General features: G+C 42.2%; 1 protein-coding gene across 1 annotated transcript; it reads right to left on the minus strand.

Annotated features, from left to right (window-relative positions):
• Positions 1-1,061: 1,061 nt before the first annotated feature.
• On the minus strand, positions 1,062-7,681 carry KCNV2 (potassium voltage-gated channel modifier subfamily V member 2). Its single transcript, XM_063293101.1, has 2 exons — positions 6,335-7,681; positions 1,062-1,469 (listed from the first exon to the last, which is right to left on the minus strand). Exons 1-2 carry the CDS (start codon positions 7,679-7,681, stop codon positions 1,194-1,196), a joined length of 1,623 nt encoding a protein of 540 aa, XP_063149171.1. The 3' UTR covers positions 1,062-1,193.
• Between the last annotated feature and the right edge of the window lie 17,721 nt (positions 7,682-25,402).

Raw genomic sequence — 25,402 nt, forward strand, 5'->3', positions numbered from 1 at the left:
ATCAGTCTGCTTTGAGAGCATGCACCCCCAGAGACTTGACCGTGAGGCTAAAGCTGGTGTTGGAGGCTGCAGCACGTACTTCCCCAAAGGTGTTGAGAATCTCCTCCTTTCCGGAAGGGTGCCACCAGGCTCAGCTGCTAGTGCTGCACAATTTATGTGATGAAGTCAACAGCCTGTCTGGGCTGAGCTCTCTTTTTAGCAGCCTTACTCTACAAAATGCTCAGTTTGCCCTTTGACCAAACACCAGCCTGGCTGGGAATTCTGGGACTTATGGTAAAAAAAAGACAGAGGGTGCCAGCTAGGGAAAGCTGGCATGCATTTTGAGTCTTCTGTAATATTACATAAAAGCCAACAAACAAATATAACCAAACAGATCGAAAAATTAAAGTGAATTAGGCTAAAGTCATTATTTGGAAGCTGTATTGATCCTGCATTTAGATTACTATATCGCACTTATTAGCCTTTTACATTTTAGCTGGACAATTGATTTGGCATAACCCACCCTATTACATTACTATCTCACTACCTCTGTACCACCATTTAGGTTTTATATAGGCATCAATTAGCAAATATTTGTGTTTTAATGCTTAGAAAACTATTTTCAAAATTTGCCCTGGCAAATCAAACCTCTGTTCATCTGTCCTATATTAAGAAAATGTTAAAGGAAAGAAAAATGAAGTAACTGTCTTGGCTCTAACATTACTGTTTTAAATGTGGATATGTAAAACATGTGGATTTGAATGTCTGGAAGACTTTGACATTGCTTATTCGTTTAAACTAAGCTTCAGCATGGTGCTTTTCAGGTATGTTGGACTCTGGAAGAGTAGTGCAAAAGTGCTTTCCAACATTCTTCTCTGCAATCTCAATAGTGTAGTAAAATGCACACATTTCTGCCTGACAGTCTCCTACAGCATCTATCATGCCAGTAGAGATGTCAGTATTCATTAGACGGATTGTATCTGCAGACCGAACATCTGGCATTGTGCAACATTTATCTTGGTTCTCAGTATCTCCTTCCTTGAAGCAGTTGTTGGATCCCAATCCCAAACCATTATCAGCTGTTTGAATTTAAGTTGGAATCTTTATTAACCAGACTAATAAGAGAGAGGAACTGCATGCAAATCTCTCTTTTTAAATGAACCAGTTAATGCCATATCTAAGTATATCCCGATCCTTCTGCTCTTTCTGGAATATTAATTGTATCTGTGGCTTGGTAATGGGGCTGATCTCTTTGCATAGCACATTTTCTTTATGGCCCGATGCATAAATTCCACTTTCCCTCTGTCTTTCTGTATAGCTGTATACTCATATGCTTTCAGCTTGTTGTAGTAGTCTGAGAATTTATTGTAGAGGACAGAGATGGGCATTCCATTCAGAATTATTCCAAAAGCGATGCAGAGGAATGCAAACAGCCGTCCAAGGTGAGTTTCTGGATACATGTCTCCATACCCCACAGTAGAAATGCTGACCTTTGAGTAAAGAAATAAATGGGGAAAATTACGTAGAAGATCAAGACGTAAGTGGACGTTTACGCTGAGGATCAATGGATTATTAAGATAGTAAAAGGGTGCCCAACATAGTTGCATTAGAACTTTCCCTTCCACAGTGGTCTCTATAAAAGCCTGCTAAGACAGATTCCTGAGAGCCAGCTTGGCAGGGCCGCAACTAGGGGAGAGCAAGCGGGGCATGTGCCCCGGGTGCCACGCTGGGGGGGCGTCAAAATGGGCGCGGAATCCATGTTTGCCCCAGGTGACACAGACCCTAGTTGCTGCCCTGCAGTTTGGTGTAGTAGTTATGGCAGTGGGCTAGAAACCGGGAGACCCTGAGTTCTAGTCCCACCTTGGGCACAAAGCCAGCTGGGTGACCTAGGGCCAGTCACTCTCTCTCAGCCCTAGGAAGCAGGCAATGGCAAACCACTTCTGAAAATCTTGCCAAGAAAACTTCAGGGACTAGTCCAGGCAGTCTCCAAGAACTGGACATGATTGAACAGATTAAAAAAAAAAAGACTCCTAATCCATCTCCTGGGGTAGCCCATATTAATAAATAATAATTAAATAAATAATAAATTAAATAGTAAGACTCAGTAAGTGCTGAAAACCAAAGTTGAGTGTGGCAGTGAAAGAGTTGAGGGCATGATAGCTGGGAGGAAAACATCTGTGGTGCCCTCTTTCCCTTGGTGCCCTAAGTACTTGTTCATTTTGCTTAATGGTTCATCCAGGCCTGAGCCTACCTCTAGCCTTGGATAAAGGATGTTATCCAACACACACTGACAGAAATAAAACCCACATAAATAGTTGCGCATACAGTACCTCCTGTGATAATTTCTGATCAATCTGCTGCTTTGCTGGTGAGAAAGAGCCTTGATGCCAGACTCTGTTTTTATTTTGACAAACCATCACAGCTACAGTACATGGCCCTTTGGAAGCTTTCTGAACATCCTCCCATAGAGGTGATTTGCATGTGGGTTTAGAGGTTGAGCAACCAGGCTAAATGCAGCCCCTTTTCCTCCTCCTCCTCCTCTCATTTTTTTTATTGTTGTGGTTGTTGCTGTTGTTTTTAACAAGTATGACTTTTCAGATGCATAAGCCCATAGCCAGGGAATTTATTTGTAGGGTGCACCTGATATATTTGGTTAGATAAATGTGATTAGTCTGGGGCCCAATGGAAATTGACTCAGAGGAATTGAATGTAAATGTGAGAGAAATAGCTCTGAAAATAAACAAGATGAAAGAGAGACATGTTATTGACAGTAGCCAGTGGCATTTTTCACTCATGTGTTTTCCTGGGTAGCATATGCAAGTAGCTCTGTGTTTGTTCTTGATTCGATTTCACGGTCTTTCATGTTATGCACAGTTGGAGTACAAAAGCAGACAATCAAGGAAAATACTGCTCTGAATTATACATGTGATTATATTTTGTATGTACTCTGGGGTGGAAGCTTCTTTACATTCCTCAACGGCTATGTGCATGGAAATGCAAGAACAACAGTGACCTGATGCCAGTCATGCTGGCCTTTCTAAAGCAGGCTTGAATTGTGCCTCGCAACAGATCAAAGGCCATTCTTCCTCTAGGAAAGAGGCTTCTGTGCATCTTCTTCCTTTACAGGATTTTTGAGAATTTTTAATTTCTTTTTTTATTATTATTTTTCTTTTCAGAGTTGTTGAATTTAAAATGACTAGAGGTTTTCCTCGGTGCTACTGCATGTAGTTTCAATTTCTGTACCTGTCTTTCAAGCCTGTGGGTTCCTCACCCTTCCCAATGGGAGGCATTCCGGCATGGTGTCTTCCCTTGAAACTGAATGAAGGATGAAACTGAAACACAAGAAGCCCAGGAACTGTCAACCAGAAAGATGACAGTACAGGTAAAGGTAAAGGTAAAGGTTTCCCTTGACATTAAGTCCAGTCGTGTCCGACTCTAGGGGGCGGTGCTCATCTCCGTTTCAAAGCCGAAGAGCCGGCGTTTGTCCGTAGACACTTCCGTGGTCATGTGGCCGGCATGACTACACGGAACGCCATTACCTGCCCGCCGAAGCGGTACCTATTAATCTACTCACATTTGCATGTTTTCGAACTGCTAGGTTGGCAGGAGCTGGGACTAGCAACGGGAGCTCACCCCATCACGCGGATTCGAACCGCCAACCTTCTGATCAGCAAGCTCAGCAGCTCAGCGGTTTAACCCACAGCGCCACCGCGTCCCACTCAGTACAGGTAGTCCGTGCTTAATGACCACAATTGAGACCGGAATTTCAGTCGCTAAGCAAAGCATCATTAAGTGAATCTGACCCAATTTTACAAACTTTTTGCAGTGGTCATTAAGCGAATCACTGTGGTTAAGGAAACCACGTGGTTGTTAAGCGAATCATGTGGTTCCCCATTGATTTTGTTTGCCAGAAGCTGGCTGGGAAGGTCAAAAATGGAGATCATGTGACCAAAGGATGCTGTGATGATCATAAATGCAAACCAGTTGCCAAGTGCTCAAATCGTGATCACGTGACCACAGGGATGCTGTGACGGTCGTAAGTTTGAGCACCGGTTGTAAGTTGTTTTTTTCAGCACTGTTGTAAGTCTGAACAGTGACTAAATGAATGGCCATTAAGTGAGGATTGCCTGTACCCTGAGGAAAGGACCCTGATGGCCTTTGGCCACCTTGTTGATAGATAAAGTTCAAGAACACAACACAAACATTTCACCCAACCCCCGCTTCTCCTTTGAAAACCAATTTGAACATAAATTGTCCTATACCTAATTGAATGCAAAAAGGTGAAGAAAGAAATGCATTATAACTTTTCTGCACAGGATTTAGGTCCTTCTCATCTCAACCAGCCAGGCACAGGTCAGGTGGGAAAAAACCTGTACTATTATTCCTACATAGGTGTGTCTGTTATCCCCATGCACATACAGTCATAAGTGTCCATGGAAGGGAGGTGACATCATACAAGTTATGACATCACCATGCCAATGATATACATTATGGAATTTGCATCTGCCACATCACAGCTGACACATTATGTAATTTGTATCATTTGTATGATGATGTCATGACTCATGGGATGTATCGTAGTTTCTACTTGATGCCTATGAAGCTGTATGAACTTGCATTATAGCAAGGCTGGGGAGCCTGTGGTCTCCAGTTGCTGCTGAACTACCACATATGCTATTCCCCTGCATACTAGCTGGATCTGGTGCAAGTTGTAATTTAGTGACATCTGGAGGTCCACAGGTTCCCCACTCCTGCATTATAGAGAATGAGTCTGTCTGTTACTAGAGGAACATGTGAACGGAATCACGGCATGGTATTCAGTTATCTAACAAAATCACAACCACTGCTGTCAGGGCTCATCTGAATGAAACCCAAAACAGCTGCATGTTGTGGACAGTCCAGAATCAGGCAATCTATCAGGATTATTGGGGGGAAGAATTGCTTCCATATACAACCCAGGTGCAGAATAAGTTATGCTGCAGAGGTGTTCTTTATATCACCAGCAAGTATTAGATCAGAGCAAACCCCATTCATCTTAAGGATTTATTTGCTCCCTACTAGGCTAGTATCCTGATTCTGTGTAATATTATTAAGCAGATTATGGCTGATCATGAACATTAAGTCAATCCACAATCCTCTGAGCAAAATGTAACAATGGCTCATACTTTGCTGTCCTCTAGCTTCAAAGGGAAAGAATTAGCAGAGATCTTTTCCCGACATGCTGTGCAGTCATAAATTGGCTTGACAACTTCTGGAGAAGATTCTAGAGCCATTCCACTTTCATAATCACTTTGGATGCATCTGTTTATGGAACTGTTTGCCTTTCCTGATAGACAATGTTAGTTTTCCTGAACTTTCTTGAACTGTGGTCTAATTTTTAATTCAAGGGGTAAATCAAGAGAACACAAGGCATTTTTCCCTCACTGGAAGTATATGTAGAGAGCTATACAAATCCCATGCAGAATGTATCACATGTGATGCATGCATTTTGCACCATACGGAGCAAAGCCAACATTGGATATATTGATGTAAGCCCAGTTTCAATTTTTGATTAACCCTGGCAACTCAGCAAAGAACAGCTGAGACAAAAGATCATGGAGAAATTTTCAGGACACACCTTTGTCCATGTGTTGTTTATCCAAGATAAATTATAAACTCTGTATCACATTACAAGCCAGCCAGCCAGCCCCTGTTGTGTTAGTTTTGGCCATTGCTACTGGCTTAATAAAAACAAAAGGAAAGCTCATCTTGTGCTCTGTTCTATCGCCAGTTGTTTGGGGAACCTCTTGAAGAACCTCTGTGTTATCTGCCTGTCTCCTGATTCTTCAGAGACAAGTGCAGACACCCAGCTTTACCTGTAAGTTCTACATGTTTTGTAGGCATCAATCTCCCTTATTCTTTATTGGATTGGTACATCATTGGGTGAAGCCATCCTTACTATCTCTATAAATGAGCAACGGCTAGCTGTCAGTGGCCATACAGAAATGTTTGCCACATTTTTAAAAAAGCATACAGAAGTCCCTGCAAAGTGTGGGCTTCCAATATGTCTCCCTTTCTATTTTCCTCTTCTTTCTCAAGGAGTTGCCCTGAGTACTGCAAGAAGGACATTGCCACAAAAAGACATCCAATTCAAGCTGAGTTGCACTGATTACAGACTGATCTACTGAAACAGATGTACTAAAGCTTGCAGTGGGTAGTGGGGTGGGGTGTCTGCATTTACATCTCCTCTAAAATCAAAGACTCAGAACAGATGTTCAAAATCTGGGCATATCCTGCTGCTTTCATAGCAAGCAGGTTTTTCAAATAAAGAGGAAGAAGTGAGGGTCAGATCTCAAAGAGTACAGCAGCTACTTACGGCAGCCCACCACCAGGCCTGAGGAATGCTGGTGAAGTTTGTGCTAACAACATCATGCTCCACAGTGTAGACCATGGCTGAGAAGGCAAAGATGCCCAGGGCAATGAAGAGCAAGAGACAACCCACTTGCTGGTAACACTGGCGCAAAGTGAAGCCAAAGGCTCGAAGCCCTGTGGAATGGCGGGCTAGCTTCAGAATGCGGAAAATGCGCATAAGACGCATGATGCGTAGAACTTGCCCTACTTTTCCCACTCGCCCCACTTTCTCAATCTCATGTTCATGCTGGGACCCTCGCCCATGAGCCTGGGTCTCATCGATAAAAAGCTCTAGCAACAGCTGAAGGTAGAGGGGCAAGATAGCAATGAGGTCCACAGCATTGAGAGCACTACTAGCAAAGCGATGTAAGTCAGGGGTAGAGACCAGCCGCAGTATATACTCTAGAGTAAAGAAGGCGATGCAGAAGGTCTCTACGTGCTCCAACACTGGCCGCATCTCTCCAGTGGTTTTGTCCTTGTGCTGCATCTCCTCGACTGTATTGAGAGCAAGGGCCACCACAGATATGAGAACAAAGAAACTGGAGGCAACCCCCATAGCTTTGGCCATGGTGGAAGAGAAGGGGTTCTCCATGAGGTTCCAGAGGCGCCACCGTTGTGTGGAGTAGCGCATGTGGCGGAAGAGATCCTCACTGTCCTGCGCGGCTGCCTGAGCACGGAGATCCTGCTGGACTTTCAGCTGGTCGTTCAGCTCATCGCATCTCTCTTCAAAGCAGATACGGCAGCAGCGGGGAGTGTACTTGAGACGGACTCCCCAGTAGCTCAACTCCTCCAAGAAGCTGCGGGGGCACAGCTCATTTTGTACCCGCAACACTCCCGAAGCATAGAAGTTGTAGACCAGCTGGAAAACTGCAGGGTCTCGGTCAAAGAAATACTCATCCCCCTGAGCCGCATAGTCATCACAGAGGCCCAGCTGGCAACGGCGATCGGTGGAAGTAACTAAGCGGCCAAGGCGGGTCGTGGGATAGGTGGCCACTGCTTGGTATGTCAGCTGGTAGGTTCGGCCGCCAACATTAACGTTGAGCACTGAGGGGGAAGCGGCTGTTCCAGAAGAAAAAGCAGGATCAAATGCAAACGTTGAAAGGAGTCTGTTCTGCTCTTCTTCCTCCTCCTGTGCCTCTTCCTCATCCAAGCAGTAGCAGCTCTTTTCAGTTTCCTGGGACAGCTGCAATCCATAGGGAGTGGTCCCTCGTGTGTCTATATGCTCCTCGCATTCTGCAGAAGACTCCAGGGTGGCTTCAGGTGCTTCAGCGCCTGAGGTGGAAAGTTGCTTCCTTTGACTAAAGTGCCTCATGGGTGAAACTCGCTGTCCCACCAGCAAGATTCTCAGATGTGTTTCCTGCCACAGCTTTCTTGCTCTGCTTCTTCCTGCCTGAGGCATTCACAGCTAGAGCAGCAGCCTCACATTTCTTCCCCAGTCACTCTTCCCTCCAGTTGTTGCTAAAACTCAGGATGGGATGCAGACATGGGAATGGGGGGAGGGGAAGGAGACACTGCTGTTGACCGCTTTAATCTTGCTGACAGGGAAGAACTGAGTACTCAGAGAAGGGGATTTAAAGGCTATTATCCTATTTTAGCTTCGGCTCCCTTTATCTGTGACGTGAAGATCTACGGAGCCAATAATCTTTGGATAACAATAAATGTAAATATATCCCTACTAATAAAAATCAATATATCCCTATCGGGATCGTCTCAGTATATTTCCAGAACACGGGAGAGCCAAGGGCTTCTTCCGTGAGACAATACCAATCCCCCTTTTCAAATGTAAGTGGGAGAAGTTCATCTTGTCCCGGTTTCCCCTGCCCCTCCACAAAGTGTGGTATATCCAGGCCTCTGGTGCGGTTCTAGTGGCTGTAGCCAATTTTACAGGGAGCAAAGCAACCACCAATTTCTGTTAAGTTTCCAAACAGTCAATTCAGTAGCAGTGCAGAGATTCAGGTTCATCTAGGTCAGCGTTTCTCAACCTTGGCAACTTTAAGATGTGTGGACTTCAACTCCCAGAATTCCTCAGCCCCCATGGCTGGCTGGGGAATTCTGGGACTTGAAGTCCACACATCTTAAAGTTGCCAAGGTTGAGAAACACTGACCTAGAATACAAAAGTAACTGTGCTAGATATATCTGATCACTGGACACTGAGAAAGGGACACTGGATGCAGAATTCTTAATCTGGGAATCTTACCATTTGTTTGTTTCTATGTCAGGTTCTGGTCCTTAAGACAGGCAAGACAGAAGATGGATTATGCCTGGTCAGCTCTCAAAAGCTAGACGTCAACTATCTCAGACTTTCAGTAGCCAATTCAACACAGTGGACTCTGATGCTATGTACAGTTTTTCACTTATTGCTTTGATTAACAGAGGGAGAGCATGTTCTGCAAAATACAGCATTATACACAAACCAGCTTAGTTTGTACAATTACTATCCAGGTTCCTTTGGGAACAGAATATGGAATAGTTTACTGTAGTAAGCGAGATGACCCTGCCATTGGCCTGTGACCCCAGTCATTGGGGTCATCGATTATGCTCAGACAAAATTCAGCTTTCAGACAAAATGGGTTTCTCATCCCAGCTGTACTAGTCGACCTCTTTAATGAAGCAACACTTTTCACAAATGTTAATGTGCCTGCCTTTAGGCTTGCAGCCACATGCATATCACGGCCCATTAGTGTTTCTATGCCTGTGAGTTGTATCTGTAAAGGAGAAATACCTGTGGCTCTCCAGATGTTGAACGACTCACCACTGGACACACCAAGTGGACTGCTGGCAGCTGTAGCTCACCCGTACCTGGAAGGTCACAGATTCCCCACCTCTGCTTTAAAATCTCAGGATAGGAACCGTTCTGCTTCTATTCCTAGGATTATTTTAAGTGGAGATCCCAAGACTGAACATCACATACATATGGCGTATGGTCACGTATTTTGCTTTGCCCTTCCTCAAAGAAAAGATAAAGTTTTGTAATAAACTCTTTACGGACAGTCTTTCTGCTGCTTTTGGGCCTTTGTAAGACTGGTCTGTAAAAGTGTTTCTTAAGACCCATTGATTTCAGCAGCATGTTCTCTAGATAAAGCCCCATATTTCTATGCATTTCTGTCATATGCAGGTTTTCTCTTTTCCTCCTCTCCCCTCCTCCATGTATTTCCACAGCTGCTTGGCCAGTATTAGGTTCTCCAACAGCTTAAATCTGACTTACGGGTTGGAGTGAATGTCAAATATGTATTTGGCACAAACTCCTGAACACTTGCCATGAATCAACAACAGAGAATGTGATGAGATTTTGATCATCTGACCTTTTTGCTTGGTTCCTATTTTTCAGTATGTAGGCTGAGTCTCTTTTAATTCTGTCTTGCAATTAATTGGTGTGATTTTTGTCTCCCATTCAGAAAAGCAATATTTAGACAGAGAGACTACTGTTTGACTTGCTGATATTAGGAATAAAATATTCCAGGTGCAACATAATAGGCACATTCAGATCCTACAGATAATTTAAGGGGCTGCAACTGGGCCATGGACCTTAAGCAGCTTTTCCAGACTCTGAACTTCACTCTGACTTGCTCTTGAAATGTGGTAGCTCTCTTGTAGTTGGCTGCCAGATGTTGGCTGCAAACCATATCAATGCCAGTTCCAGGTGGCTGCCACTTCATTCACTGTCACTGTAAAATTTTATCAGTGAATGATGAAAAATGTTCTCTATTTTTTCTTTGTCTTACTACTGGCTCAAGATATTAATGAAGGAAAAGCCACTCTTTGGGCCCTTTTAGGGCCAGATGACAGTTAAAAACATCCAGGAAGTATAAAAGAACAACAGGGATTCAAGAAGTTGATCAACCAATACGGGAAATTAATTGATTAAAATATATATGTTATAGTAAATGTCATTTTGGAGTGGAGTGTATTTTGCTCTGGTTAGGCCACTTCCCCTTTTGGCCCCACCCATTTTGGGCGTGCGACTCTCAGCAGGTCACACAAGGCCAACCACAATGTTCTGTCCAAACAAAGTCTGCCCACGTGGGTTTAAAACGGATTCAGCACTGCTGGAGCAATTTGGCAATAACAATAGATTTGTTCCTTAGGCAAGAGTCCAATAGAACCTCCTAGTACAGCAAAATATTATTAAAAATAGTTAAATTTAAAATCTAATAATTTGCACATATCTTGAACGGTATTAGTTTCACCATTACGAGAGGAGAAAACAGTTGTACCCAGATTAGTTCCCCCTACCCCATTGCCATGTAAAATCCCAGGAGAGTCTGCCCATTTCTCCTGACATGATGCCACTTAATTACCCCTGTAACAACTTCCCTCCTTTATTTTTAAACATTTATTTTTAAGTGGTGCAGGTACTTCTGTAGACCCAACCAGCCAATGCCTTGGGGGGTTTCTTAAACCTTGAGCCTTGTCAGGAAGTGGGTAATCTATCATTCATGCATGAGAGTTCCCCAAGAATGTTTGCTATCTACGGGTGACGCAAAACAAATGGCCAACAAATCAGAAGAAGAAGCCAACGACCACCTGGGAGAAAGCAAGGAAGAAACTTGCGGCTCTTCTGAATTAAGGCTGAGAGTTAATGGGACATTCCAGGGTTGCCAGTCAGCTGAAAAGTACAGAATGCTGTTAGCAGGGGAAGATTAACTACTAAATCTGCAAATGCCAATATTCATTCCTGAATGCATATCTCTGGGTTTAAAATAGGATCATTTGAAAACGTCGTGTAAATGAAAGCATGGAGATGCAAAAAGACCAACCAAGAGCCAACTCAGTTTTTAAAAGTCAAGTCAGCAAAGTCCAAATATCTGGATAATAGAAAGGTTGAACAGAATTCTTTATTCGAGGTCCAGAGAACTAGGGCCAATTTTATTGAATGACCAGGAGGACTCTGGGATCCGATTTTGATGGAGACACAGTGTAATCCAGGATCATCCCAAGAAATCCCTAAGTGGTTTACAAATCTAATAAAAAGAACAAACAGAAGAATTCTATTCTATTCTATTCTATTCTATTCTATTCTATTCTATTCTATTCTATTCTATTCTATTCTATTCTATTCTATTCTATTCTATTCTATTCATTCATTGCATTTATATCCTCTTGGGGGAGGGTATTAGGAGCTAAAATTGAGTTGAGAACAGATCCACAAAGCCCCCAGTCAGTTCCATGGTTGAATAAAGACCTGCATTTGGCTTTCCCCAATCCAATAGCTGTTATACTCCACCAGAGTAAAAACAATCCATCAGAAGACAAATATTATGATACGAAGAAGACCAACCTAAAAAAGCTTAAAAGCCTTCCAAAGTCCTCTTTTCTTTTGACTCATGAGGATTAAAGAAAGCAATGCTCTGCTATCCCTTTAATTTCAGGCTATTTTTAAATGAGTGTTTTATTAGTTTCAAAGCAGCTCTCTGTGGCATGGTGCTTATGACTAATATTCAGAGCATTGAAGATCTAAGCAGCTCTGTGTTGACAGCTTTCCTAGATGTTAGGCAAGAAGCCAACATAAAGATCTCCGAGGGAAAAATATGTCAGAAGATTTGGGCAACAGCAGAAAAGTGCTGGTTTCTTGCTCTCTCCTGAATCTCACACAGTGGAAGGAGATTCCTCAATGTTCCTACATGGGTTGTGTGAATCAGATGGGTGGAGTCCAGATTCTGAAAGAGGAGATTCTGCAGATTCCTAGGCATCAAGCCACATTCTAGGCAAATCAATACTGTGAATGGCACTTGGAAGGCTATTGGTAACCAACATAGAGTCTGTGGCATGGATGCTATGTACAAGTAGCAGCTCTCCCTCATGAATAAGTGGGCTACTGCCTTTTGTATCAACTTCAACTTCTGAGAAGTTTTCAAAAGCAGCCTCGTGCATTACTCATTGCAGTGAGCTAATCAAGGGGTGTCAAGGGTATGGGCCACTGTTTCCAGGGCTTCTTTCCCAAGTGAGGGTCACAAGTGCTATACCAGTGAAAGTTGGGCAAAGAATCTCTAGGCATGGTCTTCACCTACCTATCAAACAGCAGCCATAATTCTAGAATGATTCCAAAGTCTCAGACCTGCTCCTTTAGGAAGAATGCTACCACATCTAGAGTTATCAGTGCAGCAGAGTGCCAGATGGGTTCTGGTTATACAGCAATTTAGCTCTGCTGAGGTTCAACTTCAGCTTGTTTCTCCCCATCAGGAAGGAGAAGAACTACCCTAACATTGTAATACAGAGTACCATGGATGGCAAAAGCAACCATGCAATCAGTTCTGGACCAAATCAAGGCAGATTGTTCCCTTGAGGTAATGATCAAGAAGCAGAAACTGATACTTTAAGTATATGATGTGGGTGTGAGGAGAAGATGGGAAATGAGGAGCTTGGAACCAGACCTAACTGCTTAGTAAACATTGTCCAGGTGCAGCTGGGCCAGCAAGAGAAATGGAATCCATGGTAAGTAGTCCATTACAGAAGGGCAAGAGAAAGAAGTTCAGGTTTTAAACTAGGGGGGCATACTTCTATAGATAACCTGATGTTTAGCTTTTGTAGAAGCTGTACTTTCATTGGTTGCTTATATCTGCTATAAATCACCAAGCTTCTTCCATGAATCTTACTGAATTTGTGATGATGGTCTGCATTCCAGGGAGAGGATTATTGAGCGGGGCCTGGAAGGCAACCTCTCTATAGATGGACTACAAAAAATTATGGTGTTCACCAAGGCTGAAGAAAGTAGAAAATGACACTGGATTAATGAAATTTGGCTAGGATTAAAGAGTTTAATGGAATGTGATTGGAAGAGCATTGAGGCCAAGATGATGAGTTTTTGACCATACATCACCAGGAGTACAGTTTCATTCAGTAGCATCTAAGTAAGATCTGGGAGTTCACCTTAATCTTCCATCAGGAAATTGAATCGGATTAAAGAAAGGATCAGATGTAGATGGTTGACAGCAAGGCAACTACACTGAAGGGCAGGGACTGGCATTCAAAAGGCTGGGGGCCGGAAAATAAGTGGGAGAATGGGACAGGACAAGGAGATGACCACTGATCGGGGAAGATTTCAGAGGAACCAACCAGGCAAGTAACTTTCTGTTCCAAATACAGCCTTGGAAAAGCATCCTCCTCTGGTACATGACAGACCTTTTTTGAAACAGGGGGAGCTTTCCAGAATAACGATGGGACAGCAGGGAACTGGCCATTTAAAGGAACAATAACTAGCAAGATTTTGAGCTGCAATACAGGGACAGTATGTGTGTGTGTGTGTGTGTGTGTGCGCGCACACACAGAGCGTTGAATTAGGTGTATCATTCTACATTTGGGCTTATTTCAACACTGGAAAAAGAGGCACAGTAAACAGAAGGGAGATGGGGTAAAGTCGTGGAACTATTGTCCTGAAAGAAGCCTAACTTGCCCAGTTAGATAGGGAGGAGAGGCAGTGGCCAAAGGTAAGGTTTGCAGAAGAATACGACAAAATCTTAGTTGATTTGGCAAAAAGAGGAGGTGATTGGGACCTTAACCTTCTTTTCATTTTTGAAGGAGCAATTGCCCCACTTAAACTATCAAAAGTGTATGGCACTAGAATTATTTCTCATTTCTTTAATAGACAATGGGATAGGAATAACTGTAGAACTGGGGTGGCCAAAGGCATTGTAAAAACAGTTGAGGTGGCCATCGTGACAGGACAATTGAAGCTCTGGCCATTTTTAATATGTAGCGTGATATGTAGAATATTTATGCTGCATTTTGGCTGATATCAGAATATGAAGCAGGGTTACATCTGGTTTGGACTTGGTTGGGAGACTATAGGGAACTATCAAGGCGGTAGGCTAATCTTGGACCAAGAAAACTACACGGACATGCCCATGAAATCACCAAAGCATCACGCTCAGTCTGAATTTTTTGCTGCATGAAAATAAGGATCTAATTATTTTCCTCATGAGCTTCAAAGCAAATGCTTTATGCAGTGATTTCATGCACTTATATCTCACTTTTTTTTCAGCAGCTGAAGATAACAGAAAACATTTTCCTCTCTGCTTCATCCTCTTCATCCTAGGTAGGCTAGCCTAAACACTGGTGAATAGCCCAATGTCATCTAGATAACTCTGTGGAGGAGTGAGATTTCAAGCTTGGGCTCCTCAGCACTAATCAGACATGCTAAGTACTACCCCATGTTGTCCTTGGCTTAACTCTCTTTCAGTCCCATCTTTAATCAATCACACTCACCTATTTTACACAGGGGATGCATGAAGACTTGGTATGTGGGGGGGTGATCTGCATTTCACCTTCCCTCCTATTAGCATGCGTTTGTCAGAAGGGGTGTCTCTGTGATACCTGAACAAGCAGAAAGAGTGAAGAATTCTATCAGGGTATGAGCTAGCTTAATGGTTAACAGAACTCTGTGCTGTATTTTGAAGTTATAGCTTGTTGCTTTCTAAGTGTAAGGAAAATAAGGTGTCTAAAGAGAGATACCAGGCAGCTTTAAATTGGTAAAAAATATGATAGCCAAATTCCATTAAAGTAGGAATAAGGGTATACAAGAGACAAGGTTCCTGGAGAAGAGAAACCCTGTCTATGCCAGCATAACTTCAGAAGGCAAGAAAGAAAAGGGAATGCAAGTGAGATAAACATGGGGTGACTGGGCAGAAGAGATCTTTCCAGCATCAAAGAAAAGGAAGATGGTGCTGTGGAATTGCTGGTACTATCCAGTGTGAGAGGGTTGTTTAATTGCATTCCCCCAGCTGTGGGGTGCTTTGTACAAAAAGCAATTGTTTGGAATTGGCAAGCTCTGTTAGATGGATCTGAAGTAGAAAGCAAGAGGTGGAAAACTTCAATGATACCTCATTATCCAGGGAAATGCCCTCAACAGTACAAGCACAATTAAGAGAGAGAAGGAACAGAAGGCTAACAGCAAAAAGGAAGGTGAAAAACTGTAAGAAGGAATATCAGGGGTTGCTCCTAAAATTCAAACATGGGAATCAGAGGCTGTGCTCATCAATGCATAGCCCAATAACTGTTGATGTATCACAAATTATATGGTTCAATTTTCACATGGTAAGTTCCGGCACTTGGTGCTTTACATCTTGATTATATTTCTTCAAGGGAATTGGCCAGCAAAGCCTAACAAGAATTATTTAGTCTGCAATCTTATACACACACTTACTTGGTGGTAACTTCCTTGGAAATCAATGGAACTCACATGGAGATAAGCCAACTTCTGCTTGGGCCTTTAAATGCTGAAATAGGTTTAGAATCCACAGGTTTCTGGATCAAGGGTAGCAGGCAAACTCCCAGATATTAATCATCACATGTCCTTAGATATGGCTGAAGAGACCTCCATATAAAGTTGGAAAGGCATTCATTGAAGCACTCTTTTTGGCTTGATTGTTGCTTCAGGAGTCCTTCTGAAAACTGTAACACTCTCCAGGCAATGTTTGGTGGCCAGCACATTCAACCAGAATGCAGTCATCCTTTGAGATAATAAACTAACTCAAACCCTTTTCTGCAGCACTATCCATATTGAGTTTATTAGGAAACATTTGATCAGCATGCTGGTTCCTTTTTTCCTATGGACAGATCAAATCATCTGATAAATCTCAAAACCATTGAGGTCCTAATGCATGGAGGTGCTTATACCAGAGGCTTTCTGTATGTGATTGTGCAAGAAAAGCCAGCAAAAATTTGCTGGCAAAAATAATTTGATTCGAAGTTTTCACAGTTAAGAAGTTTACGTCCTTAAGAAGGACTTAAGGCTGCAATTCCATGCTCATTTACTGAGAAATAAGACCCATTAAAATCAACAGGACTTTCTTAAAGTGACACGTATTGATTGAACCACACTATAGAAATTAATTTGTATGGAAGCTATTATTTTTTATCAATTAAAAATCTTTTCTCCTGTCATTTCACCCCATTAATATCCTTGATATCCAGTATAGTGAATACTTCTGCTGCAATATTCAATGACAGTAAGCAGGATTTGGGATGGGGCAGTCCTACTGATATTCTATAGCAAGGAGACCTACTGTATGTAGCTCTTCACAAGAATTCACTTGGCCTTCAGACTTATCTCCAAGGCCCTCCTCAAGGGATCAGACTTCTAGCCAGAATGATCCCTTCCTCTGTTCCAAATAAGCCCATTGGATGAACAGGATGACTGACAGGGAGAAAGAGGAGGAGTGGCAGAGGGGGAGGACATGAAGACTCCTAGTAGGAGCAAAAAGTTATCCTGTTCTATTGAATACAATTGGAAAGTTAACAAAGATAATATATTCCTGTATTTATTTATTTTTATTTTTTCATTGATGGTATTTATAGGCCACAGAAATTTGTACAGATTAGCCTCAAAAATACCACCCAGATCACTTGAATACCAGTATACCCTTCAAGGGAGTCTCCTAGGCACGCTGGCAATGCTCTGTGTCCTTGTCCAGAAGCTGGCCTTCACCTGATAAACAGTCAGGAGGAGTCTGGTAGCACTTCTATTAAAAGGCATAAGCTTTAGTGAGCTGCTGCCCACTTAATCAGATGCTGTAGTAAAAAAGCTTATGCTTTTTAATAAACTTTGTTACTCAGAAAAGGTGCTTCCACATTCCTGATTTTTTGCCACCATTGACTGGCATCTCCTCCAGGATAACACCCTCATCTGACACTTTTCCTTTTCTTACTAACACAAACAGCTAATCCCTCAGTAAGACATTATCCAAATATCCTGTTAACTCTTCCTTGACCCAGCTAATTACTAACACAAGTGTCACCTTCAAAACAATGTACATGGGAAGACAAAAAAAATAATGCTAAGAGAAAATAAGTCTACAAAAAATAGCTTTAACCTAACCGAGGGAAGTGATCTAGATATACAGTATACTGTACCTTATCTGAAGTGCTGTGTAAAAATGCAGCATTGCTCCATTTTAGAAGGAAGATCCATTTGGCCACCTTGTGTTTACAAGTATTTATGCGTTAGCTAATGAACTGCAAAAAAAAAAAAAGTTGTTATGTGGGGGTTGCTTCTCTCTCTTAATTTGTTGTGCTGACTGTAAAATTCAATTACATTAACAGTTTACTGTGTTTCTGAGATCTGAAGTACTCCGGCTAATTAATCACCCTGAAGTTATACTGTACACAGTGCAATGAAACACTCAATGTGCTGATGAGACCCAACAGCCTTTTTCTCACCCGGATTGACTGAATAAATGTGGCGAGAGGAATGAATAGGGTGGGGAACTGAAATGTTCCTGGTTTTGAGGGGTGGGGTGGAAGGTGAGTGGGATAACAACGGGGATTCTACCTCAGAAGAATGCACAGCACTGATTGTGATTCAGAATGTTCAAGGCACTTCGACAGAGTTCTGAAATTCTTACAGCAAATCAGTATTATTATCATAGCTGATTTCTGCACCACTTTTTTGCCTTTCCTCCTTCTGCTTGCTTGCTCTTTTCCCCTTCTTTTATAAATGCCTAATAAATATATTTTAAAACAAATTATCATAGCCATATTCTAGGGAGGAGACCGCTACAACGGCTTGACCAGTGACCAATGGCTTACCTAACATCATTTGCAGAGACAGTGGCAAGAACAATTCTGTCTGGGGGGGTTTCCTGGCTCAGTTAATATTAATTGAGCACAATGAATAGCCCAGTTCTGGGCACACAAGATTAAAGGGGGCTGACTTGGAATGGATTGTCACCTTACTGTATGATAAGTATCTCTCCCAAGAGTTTTTTAAGCCCTCCTCCCCAAGTAAAATTATAGTTCTTTATTAACCACAAAAGTTTAGTAATCATTATACAGTGCTGCTTTACTTGAGCAGATGGTCAACTTTGCTGCCATCCATACTCAAGTGACAGCTTCTACTATAAGGTTCAACTAAAACTAATAGAGCTATGCAGCACTTCAAAATAATTTGGAAGAGGTGTTTTCAGACACATAGAAGCACAACCCTCAATTCTTTAAAGTAGCTGCATCTTTTCCTGGGATTGTGCAGCTGCCTCTGCACATGATCCTGGGGGAAAATGTGGTTGCTTTAAAGGATTGCAGTGAGGTGCTGTGGTTGCACCTTTGGGTACTTTGAAACACCATTTTGAAATCGTATCTGAAACGTCACAAAGCCCTGTTACAGCATGTCTACTTGAGCTTCTAAGATAGCATCCAAAGACATTTGTTTATTCAATTTCTCTGAATTCCCTCCTCTGAAGTTACTGATACTTGAACACAGAGGGAAAAATCCAGAATCCAACACTGGATCCCTGTTCTCTGATCAATGATAGATCTCAACTCCTTTGGAGTCAGGATATTTTGAAGGTATCCACATGGAGCAAGCTGGGGCTTAGGCAAGATTCAAGGAACATCCTAATCCTTTTTACTCTTCTCCATATCATACTTTGGGAAGACATTTACCCTAGTTTAAATAAATTTTCTCCCACTGCAAATGATAGAAGGCATCTTTTTTGCTGCTAAAATAAAATTAGGATGGACAGAAAATACTGTTTCTGAAGGCAGCTGGACTTTAGGATTCATTTGAATGCTCAGCTTTGGGACAGTCAAATGAATATATAGGATTGTTCTGCCTAGTGAACAGTTTTAAGGTTTATCTTTTAATAATATTTATTATTTTATTTCTAAACTGGGTCTAAACTGGGTTCTATCCCCTTCTAACGTAATATAAAGAAGTGAGAAATAAAGTACAAATTATAAGTTTGCATCACAGCAGATCCCAGAATTCAATTACATTACTTTTGTTTGTTGGTGTGAAGAACTATTTCCCAATCCTTTCACTAAATTGGAGCTTCAGCAAACTCTCCACCTATATCAGATTGAAAAAGCAGACTGAAGCTTAAGAAATTTATACGTTCCTTATAATACAATGACTTCCTGAAGATTTAGCAACGATCAGATAAAACAAACCAGGTTGTGCCCCCTAGTGATGAGGTACAGTCAAGCTTTGATAAATTAAGGTTTGGGGAAACAGAGGTATGAAGAGCTCAAATAGAGTAGGGGCTTGTGGCACATGCATACACTGCAAAATGTTTGCCAATTTGTCTGGTGCTACAGACGTTTTGTAGTTTATGCAAAATCCACATAATCTGAGCTTCATTAGAAAGTTAAAAAACTGTGGAGTCCTTGGTGCTCTCTGAGCTTGGTTGCCTGCCTGACATTCTATAGTCAGGTAACGAAACGTCTGCAAACAACCAACCCAGCTCAGAGAGCACCAAGGACTCCACAGTTCAGCCCTGAGCTACAGATATTCTCTCCTATTGAAAGTAAAAATGTTTCTAACCTTAACAGAGTTAAGATCCTGCAGTCATATTAGCTATTCTTCTTTTGCCTTTCCTAGCAACAATACATTTGTAGAATGATGGTGCCCTGCCCCAGAGATCATCACAGCTGGGGGCAGAACCTAGACAACTTTGGCCGATCTTGAAAAAGCTCAGCAGAGTCAGGTCTGGTTAATGTTTGGATGGGAGGTTACCAGAAATCCCAAAGTTAGAGACTAAACTGGGAAATCACCCAGCTGCGTATTAGCCAGCCTAGGCCTAGGTAGATGGAATGGGAGAGGCAGATTATTATTATAAACTGCTCAGTGTCAATTATCTTAATTGGTGGGTTGTGAACAAGCAACAGTAGCAAATGCTGATCTCTATTAATGGTTATATCAAGCCTTTGACAAATTAATCCGATCACCTCTTCCTCCCAATTATTGCATAATTTGTATGTGATATCTAGATACAGAGTATAGATATAGTTATAGTCATCCTGTTCAATTCAGTCATGGGCAGGAGGAGGAAGATCTGACACTGCTTGCATAATTGCTTATTACCATGTCCAGAAGTCTTTGTAAACAATGAGGAAGCCACGTGAAGAAGAGCAATAATCAGGCTAGTGCTGATTATAATTTAGGCTGTCATCCCAGCAAGGAACCTTGTTTGAACATGCTAGATTTTAATTTGAATATATATAAAAAGGTAATTCTGAAGGGTCATGCGGAGGATATTGGTTGTTCGTTCTGCAGGTCAGTGTCACCACAAGCACTGTTGCGGAAGAGGCATCGTTCCATGCTTGGGAAAAGAGCCAGAATGCTTTTCTTCTAAGAAGCCAGTCCCCCCACCCCAGTTTTCCTAAGTGCCTTTATCATAATAATGAAAGCTTGGGGGAAACCCCCCGTTGAGTAGCTGTTTCTCCTTGGACTGCTAGGCACACTTTGAAAAACTGATCTGAAGGCTCTTGAAATAGTTTTAGTAAGCCAATTCTGCAACTATGCCTATAACTCAAATTATAATTGTCATAAAAATAGAAGAGAAATGAAATTATATGAGGTCCTTGGGAATGTAACTTTCTGAAAGCAGCAATCACATTCCAACAATCAAACCTCAACAAACTGTCTTTATTCTAGCAGCCCAAGCTAACACACCTTTTTCCAATTTTATCCTCCACACCAAGCCTAGGAGATAGCTTGGGCTGAGAGTGCCTGGCCCGAAGTCACCTACTGAGCTTCAGTTGCTCAGGGTGGAGCTGAATCAAGAACTCACTACTATTGAGTCCAACAGCTTAGTCACTACACTATCTGGATCCAGATCGCATGACTGAACTGCGGTCTCCCATATAAAATGACGACTGTGATGTTGAGCTGCTTCCAGCTTCACCTCCAAGTATCTGAAGGTTCACTCAGCAGGAGCATCAGAGAAATGAAGGATCCCCTAGATACCCAACCATGCCTCTTTTTATTGGAGCTGGTCTGGAGGGATCCAGTTAAAAACTGCTGCTAATAAAAGGGAAAGTTTGTACAGTGCTTAGCATGTCTTTGCAGGCTCATACTTAGCCCCCTAGAGATTCATATTATTAGATTCTTCATGATTCCTCCATAGAACAGCTATGACTGTTGACTATCATTCTGCATACAGTTTCTGAGACGACATTGCTAGACTGTGCATAAACCAACTGAGTGATGTCCTGCACACATTTGGTTTTGTAACTATGGGTGCAGACACCTGCAGGAGTTGAAGAGAGATTGAATTCATGCATGCCTATATGCCTTCTTGAGTACAATCCAGTGATCATTTAAATTTGTTTGTTTATTTATGATCTCAGTGACTCTGGGCAGCTAACAATAATTAAAGCAGCATAAAAACATTTAAAAAAACCAGAAACAACACACATAATCCACAATTGGGGTAAAAATAAACTCACCAACAACAAATCAATACAACCATTGCACGGGCTCAGCCACACCTCCAGCCCTAGGTCTAGTGACAGTCGGGGCCAGTCTAATTTCTGGGGGGAAGATATTCCAAAGAGCAGGCACCACTACAGAAAAAGCTCTCTTCCTGGGTTCCATCAGATGGCACTTTGTAATTGATGGTACCCAGAACTTACCTCTCCTGCTGAACCTGATGGGACAGGTAGATATAATCGGGGAGATGCCATCCCTCAACAACCCTCAAATAGTAATTTAGCAACATGGCTCAAATGGGGGAAGGGGAGAGTTACTTGGCATTCCTGCCTTACCAAGTTAGTCCTATGAAAATAACAGAATGTCAACTTTTCTGATTTCCTTGCTCTTCTTCTTATTGAAAGAAGGAGAGAATGTGTCTTTATGAAATATATTATGAGGTCCATCTGATCAATTTAAATCTGACTTGTGGTTTGTAGGCCAAAAAATATTTCTGCTCTCAGTCTGCTATAGTTTCTACTCCATGTGACAGAACTTGATGGGGTTCCTCTGTAGTATGGCTTCTAATTGCTCCCTGCAAGTTTATAAATACACTATTTGCAAATACTTCAGGCACTCAAACAAAGGAAGAAGCAGATTTTGAGTTGAACAATATGCTACTTTGAGTAGATTAATTAAGATTGGTCTAGAACTTTGAAACAGAAGATGAATCATGTTGGGCTCTTATTGGAAACTCTTCATTCCTCTCTAACATATAAACACACAAGCACAGGTTAGCATCCATCAGACAACAAACAGAGCAATATACATGAAAGTAATTACAAGTAAACATAGTTAAAAATATTACCTGACACATTATAAATACTTTTAGCATTACTCTCACCTCAGTCCTTCTGAGAATGCTTCAAGCTTCCATCTCAAGGATAAAGATCTGCTGCCTAGAGTCTGCCAAGATTAAGGTGGCAGATCAATCTCCTAAATGAAAGGCTGAACCTTTTTATTAGTTCTCACACCATGAGTGGAAGTGACCTAACCAAATCTGTCCCAATGTGGGCAAAATCCTTCTTATCAAAGGCATCTAACAGAGGCAGAGCCATTTGTAGCAAAAGCAATAGTTGAAGGCAGAACATGCCAAACAGGATGGCAGAGAAGCCATTCATCTTGCAGAGCTGCCTCTTCCAAATACATTCAGCAAAGCCACCTTCATGCATTAACAATTGTATCTTTGTGAGTCCTAGCAAAGAGAATAAGTTGGTTAATGATTGCCTGTATTCCATGCAAGGGCTTCCATTGGGGGGACTCAACCATGAGATTCAAGTCCCTGCTCCTTTTTTTATGTGTTTCATAAGCAATGACAATAAAAGGGGTGGGGCTTTGATTGCATGGATGTGGCCACCATCTTGACTTTTTTTATCCTTCCCCCTCCTCCTCTGTGGATGTCCCTATTTCATGACATGACACCAGCCTTTCCCAAGTTAATATCCTGGATGTTGGTCAAGGTTGATGGAATTTGGTCTAGCAGATTTGGAGGGTGAAGCCAGTGTGGGGAAGACTGCTGCAAAACATCCTGCTGAGGTTTAACTAATTGTCGGGGCTGGAAGAGAATCATTGCTTTTAGATAGAATGAAGCTCCTGGCCCCTTTTTGACAATTGTCCACCTATGTACTCACTGTTCACTTTCATTATTGGCATTAGAAACTATACAATATGTAGAAAGAACACTTTGCTATTCACTAATAATAATAAATAGTGGAGCTGTGCAAATACTCATTTCCTTCACTAGCAACACCAGGATATGACCTCTACACTGAATGTTGGAAAGTGTAAAACTACCAGACCAATGGCAATGCTTTTACTCATCAGTTCTTGCTACATGGCAAGTTGTTGCTAACAGGGATAGAGGATCCCATTGGCTGGGCTAAAATACTAACATTAGCTAAAGATGAGCTTCCCAAATTTTTGAAATGGTCAAATCTAAAAACCTAGCAAGCTATTTTTTTAGCAATTTTTCATCTTTGGGTAAATGCTGCCAGAAGTCAGGCCCAGGCCCAGAGTAGATCCACTCACACTTGTTTATTAAAAGATATCTTTCCAAAATAGAATAGTGCTGGTGGGACACTTTCATTCCCTAAACCCACAAAGGCAGTTTAAAGGTGAACCGTGTGGTCTTCAGCTGAGCTGATTTGAACTGCTGGGAGAATAAGGAATGAAACCCCAGAATCTGACAGCATGCTGGCTGGGGAATTCTGGGACTTGAAGTCCACACATCTTAATGTTGCCAAGTTTGAGAAATACTGACCTAATTCCATCCTGCTTTACTGCAGGTTGTGCAGCAATAGCTCCATCACTGTGGAAGGCAGGCAGGCAGGAGGAATCTAGTTACTGGCACATGTTATGCTGGATGGTTCAGTTTTGAAGAGAAAGGGGAACCTGACAAAAACTGTTAAAATTTTATATTTTATTTTGGTCTGCATGGATACTGCAAAACCATCAAGATAGCACTTTTCATACAGGAACTGAGCCAAGAAGAAGGATGACATTTCCTCCACTGAGAAAATGGAGCCAAATGAAACAAAGCAAAACAAAAAACTCACACTCTAGCTTCATAGCAATTGAGGTGAAAATGAATCACTTTAGCTTTCCAACACTGCTGACATGGTGGGCAGCCCAGAGCTGCTTTAAAGCTGGAAGAAGCCACACATGTGGAAATGTTGCTAGTAGGGGTGACCACAGGATATGGTCAAAAAAGTCAAGATGGTAGCTGCGATGGTGCAATCAAAGCTCTGCCTGTGTTATACGTGCAACGTACCATCACAGCTGCCATCTTGACCGTTTTGACCGTACCCTGCTGACATCTCTGGTTCCTAGATCGTTTCAGCCACCTCACTATTGTTTGTCTCTCCAAGCCAGCCTTTCTCAACTTTTTAGCCCTGGAGGAAACTTCGAAATACTTTTCGGGCCTTAGGGAACCCCAGCACATTCAGACTCAAATATAGGCCAGAAGTTACAAAATCATTATGTTCGTTTCATGTGTAGGCCTGTATGTATGCATTAACTGTGTTCTTAAACTAAAAATAAAGAATGAAACTTACCTCTTTAATGTGAAGTTGCCCCAATTTGAAATACTTTTTTAAATAAATTGTGACCGCCCACGGAACCCAAGGGTTCCACAGAACCCTGGTGAGAATCCCTGCTCCAAGCTGTATCCTGCTACACTTCCCGATTTCCCCAATTTATATGCCGAGCCGTCTCCCCTGCCAGCTACCCCAACACTTCCCCATAATTCTGCACATATTGTTCAGTGCTTGCAGCTTCTTCTCTGGTGAGGCAGGTCACTGAACAGGGAAAGGAAGAAAGAAATCCCAGCTTGGGGCTCTGAAGGGTTATCATGTGCCAGAGTCTATAATGCTGAGTCAAGCCTGAGCGATCTCCACTGACCCCGTGTGGCTTCTGCTGCGAGCAAATGCACCAAAGGGGTACAGGACACCCCAGAGTCAAATGGCTACACCGAAAGGCGCCATCGCGAGTGTCTGCAGAAAAACCACCCAACCAGCTTTGGCTGCAGGATTTCCTTTTGCACCTGCAGAGCCGCTGGAGGGAAGAACTCCAGTTGTGAAAAGCGATCGATGCTTTGCTGAGAATTTGGCGAGAATAGTCGTTCAGAGTTAATGGTTGATGGTTTGGGTTTAGTATGGAAAAAGGGGTGTTTATATTGACCTCAAGAACACGGGTGGAATTCTATCTGGATATAAACTTTCCCCTCCAGTGGAGCCCGTTCACCTGTCAGTGGAAAGAACAGGGCCAGAAATTTCTCTCTGCAATCAGCACCCAGAAGAATGCAAGCAGGCGGGGTTGAAGGGAAGAGACCCATGTAGTATCTCCAAGAC

The sequence above is a fragment of the Candoia aspera genome, chromosome 2, assembly GCF_035149785.1.
Source record: "Candoia aspera isolate rCanAsp1 chromosome 2, rCanAsp1.hap2, whole genome shotgun sequence".
Classification (NCBI taxonomy): Eukaryota; Metazoa; Chordata; class Lepidosauria; order Squamata; family Boidae; genus Candoia; species Candoia aspera.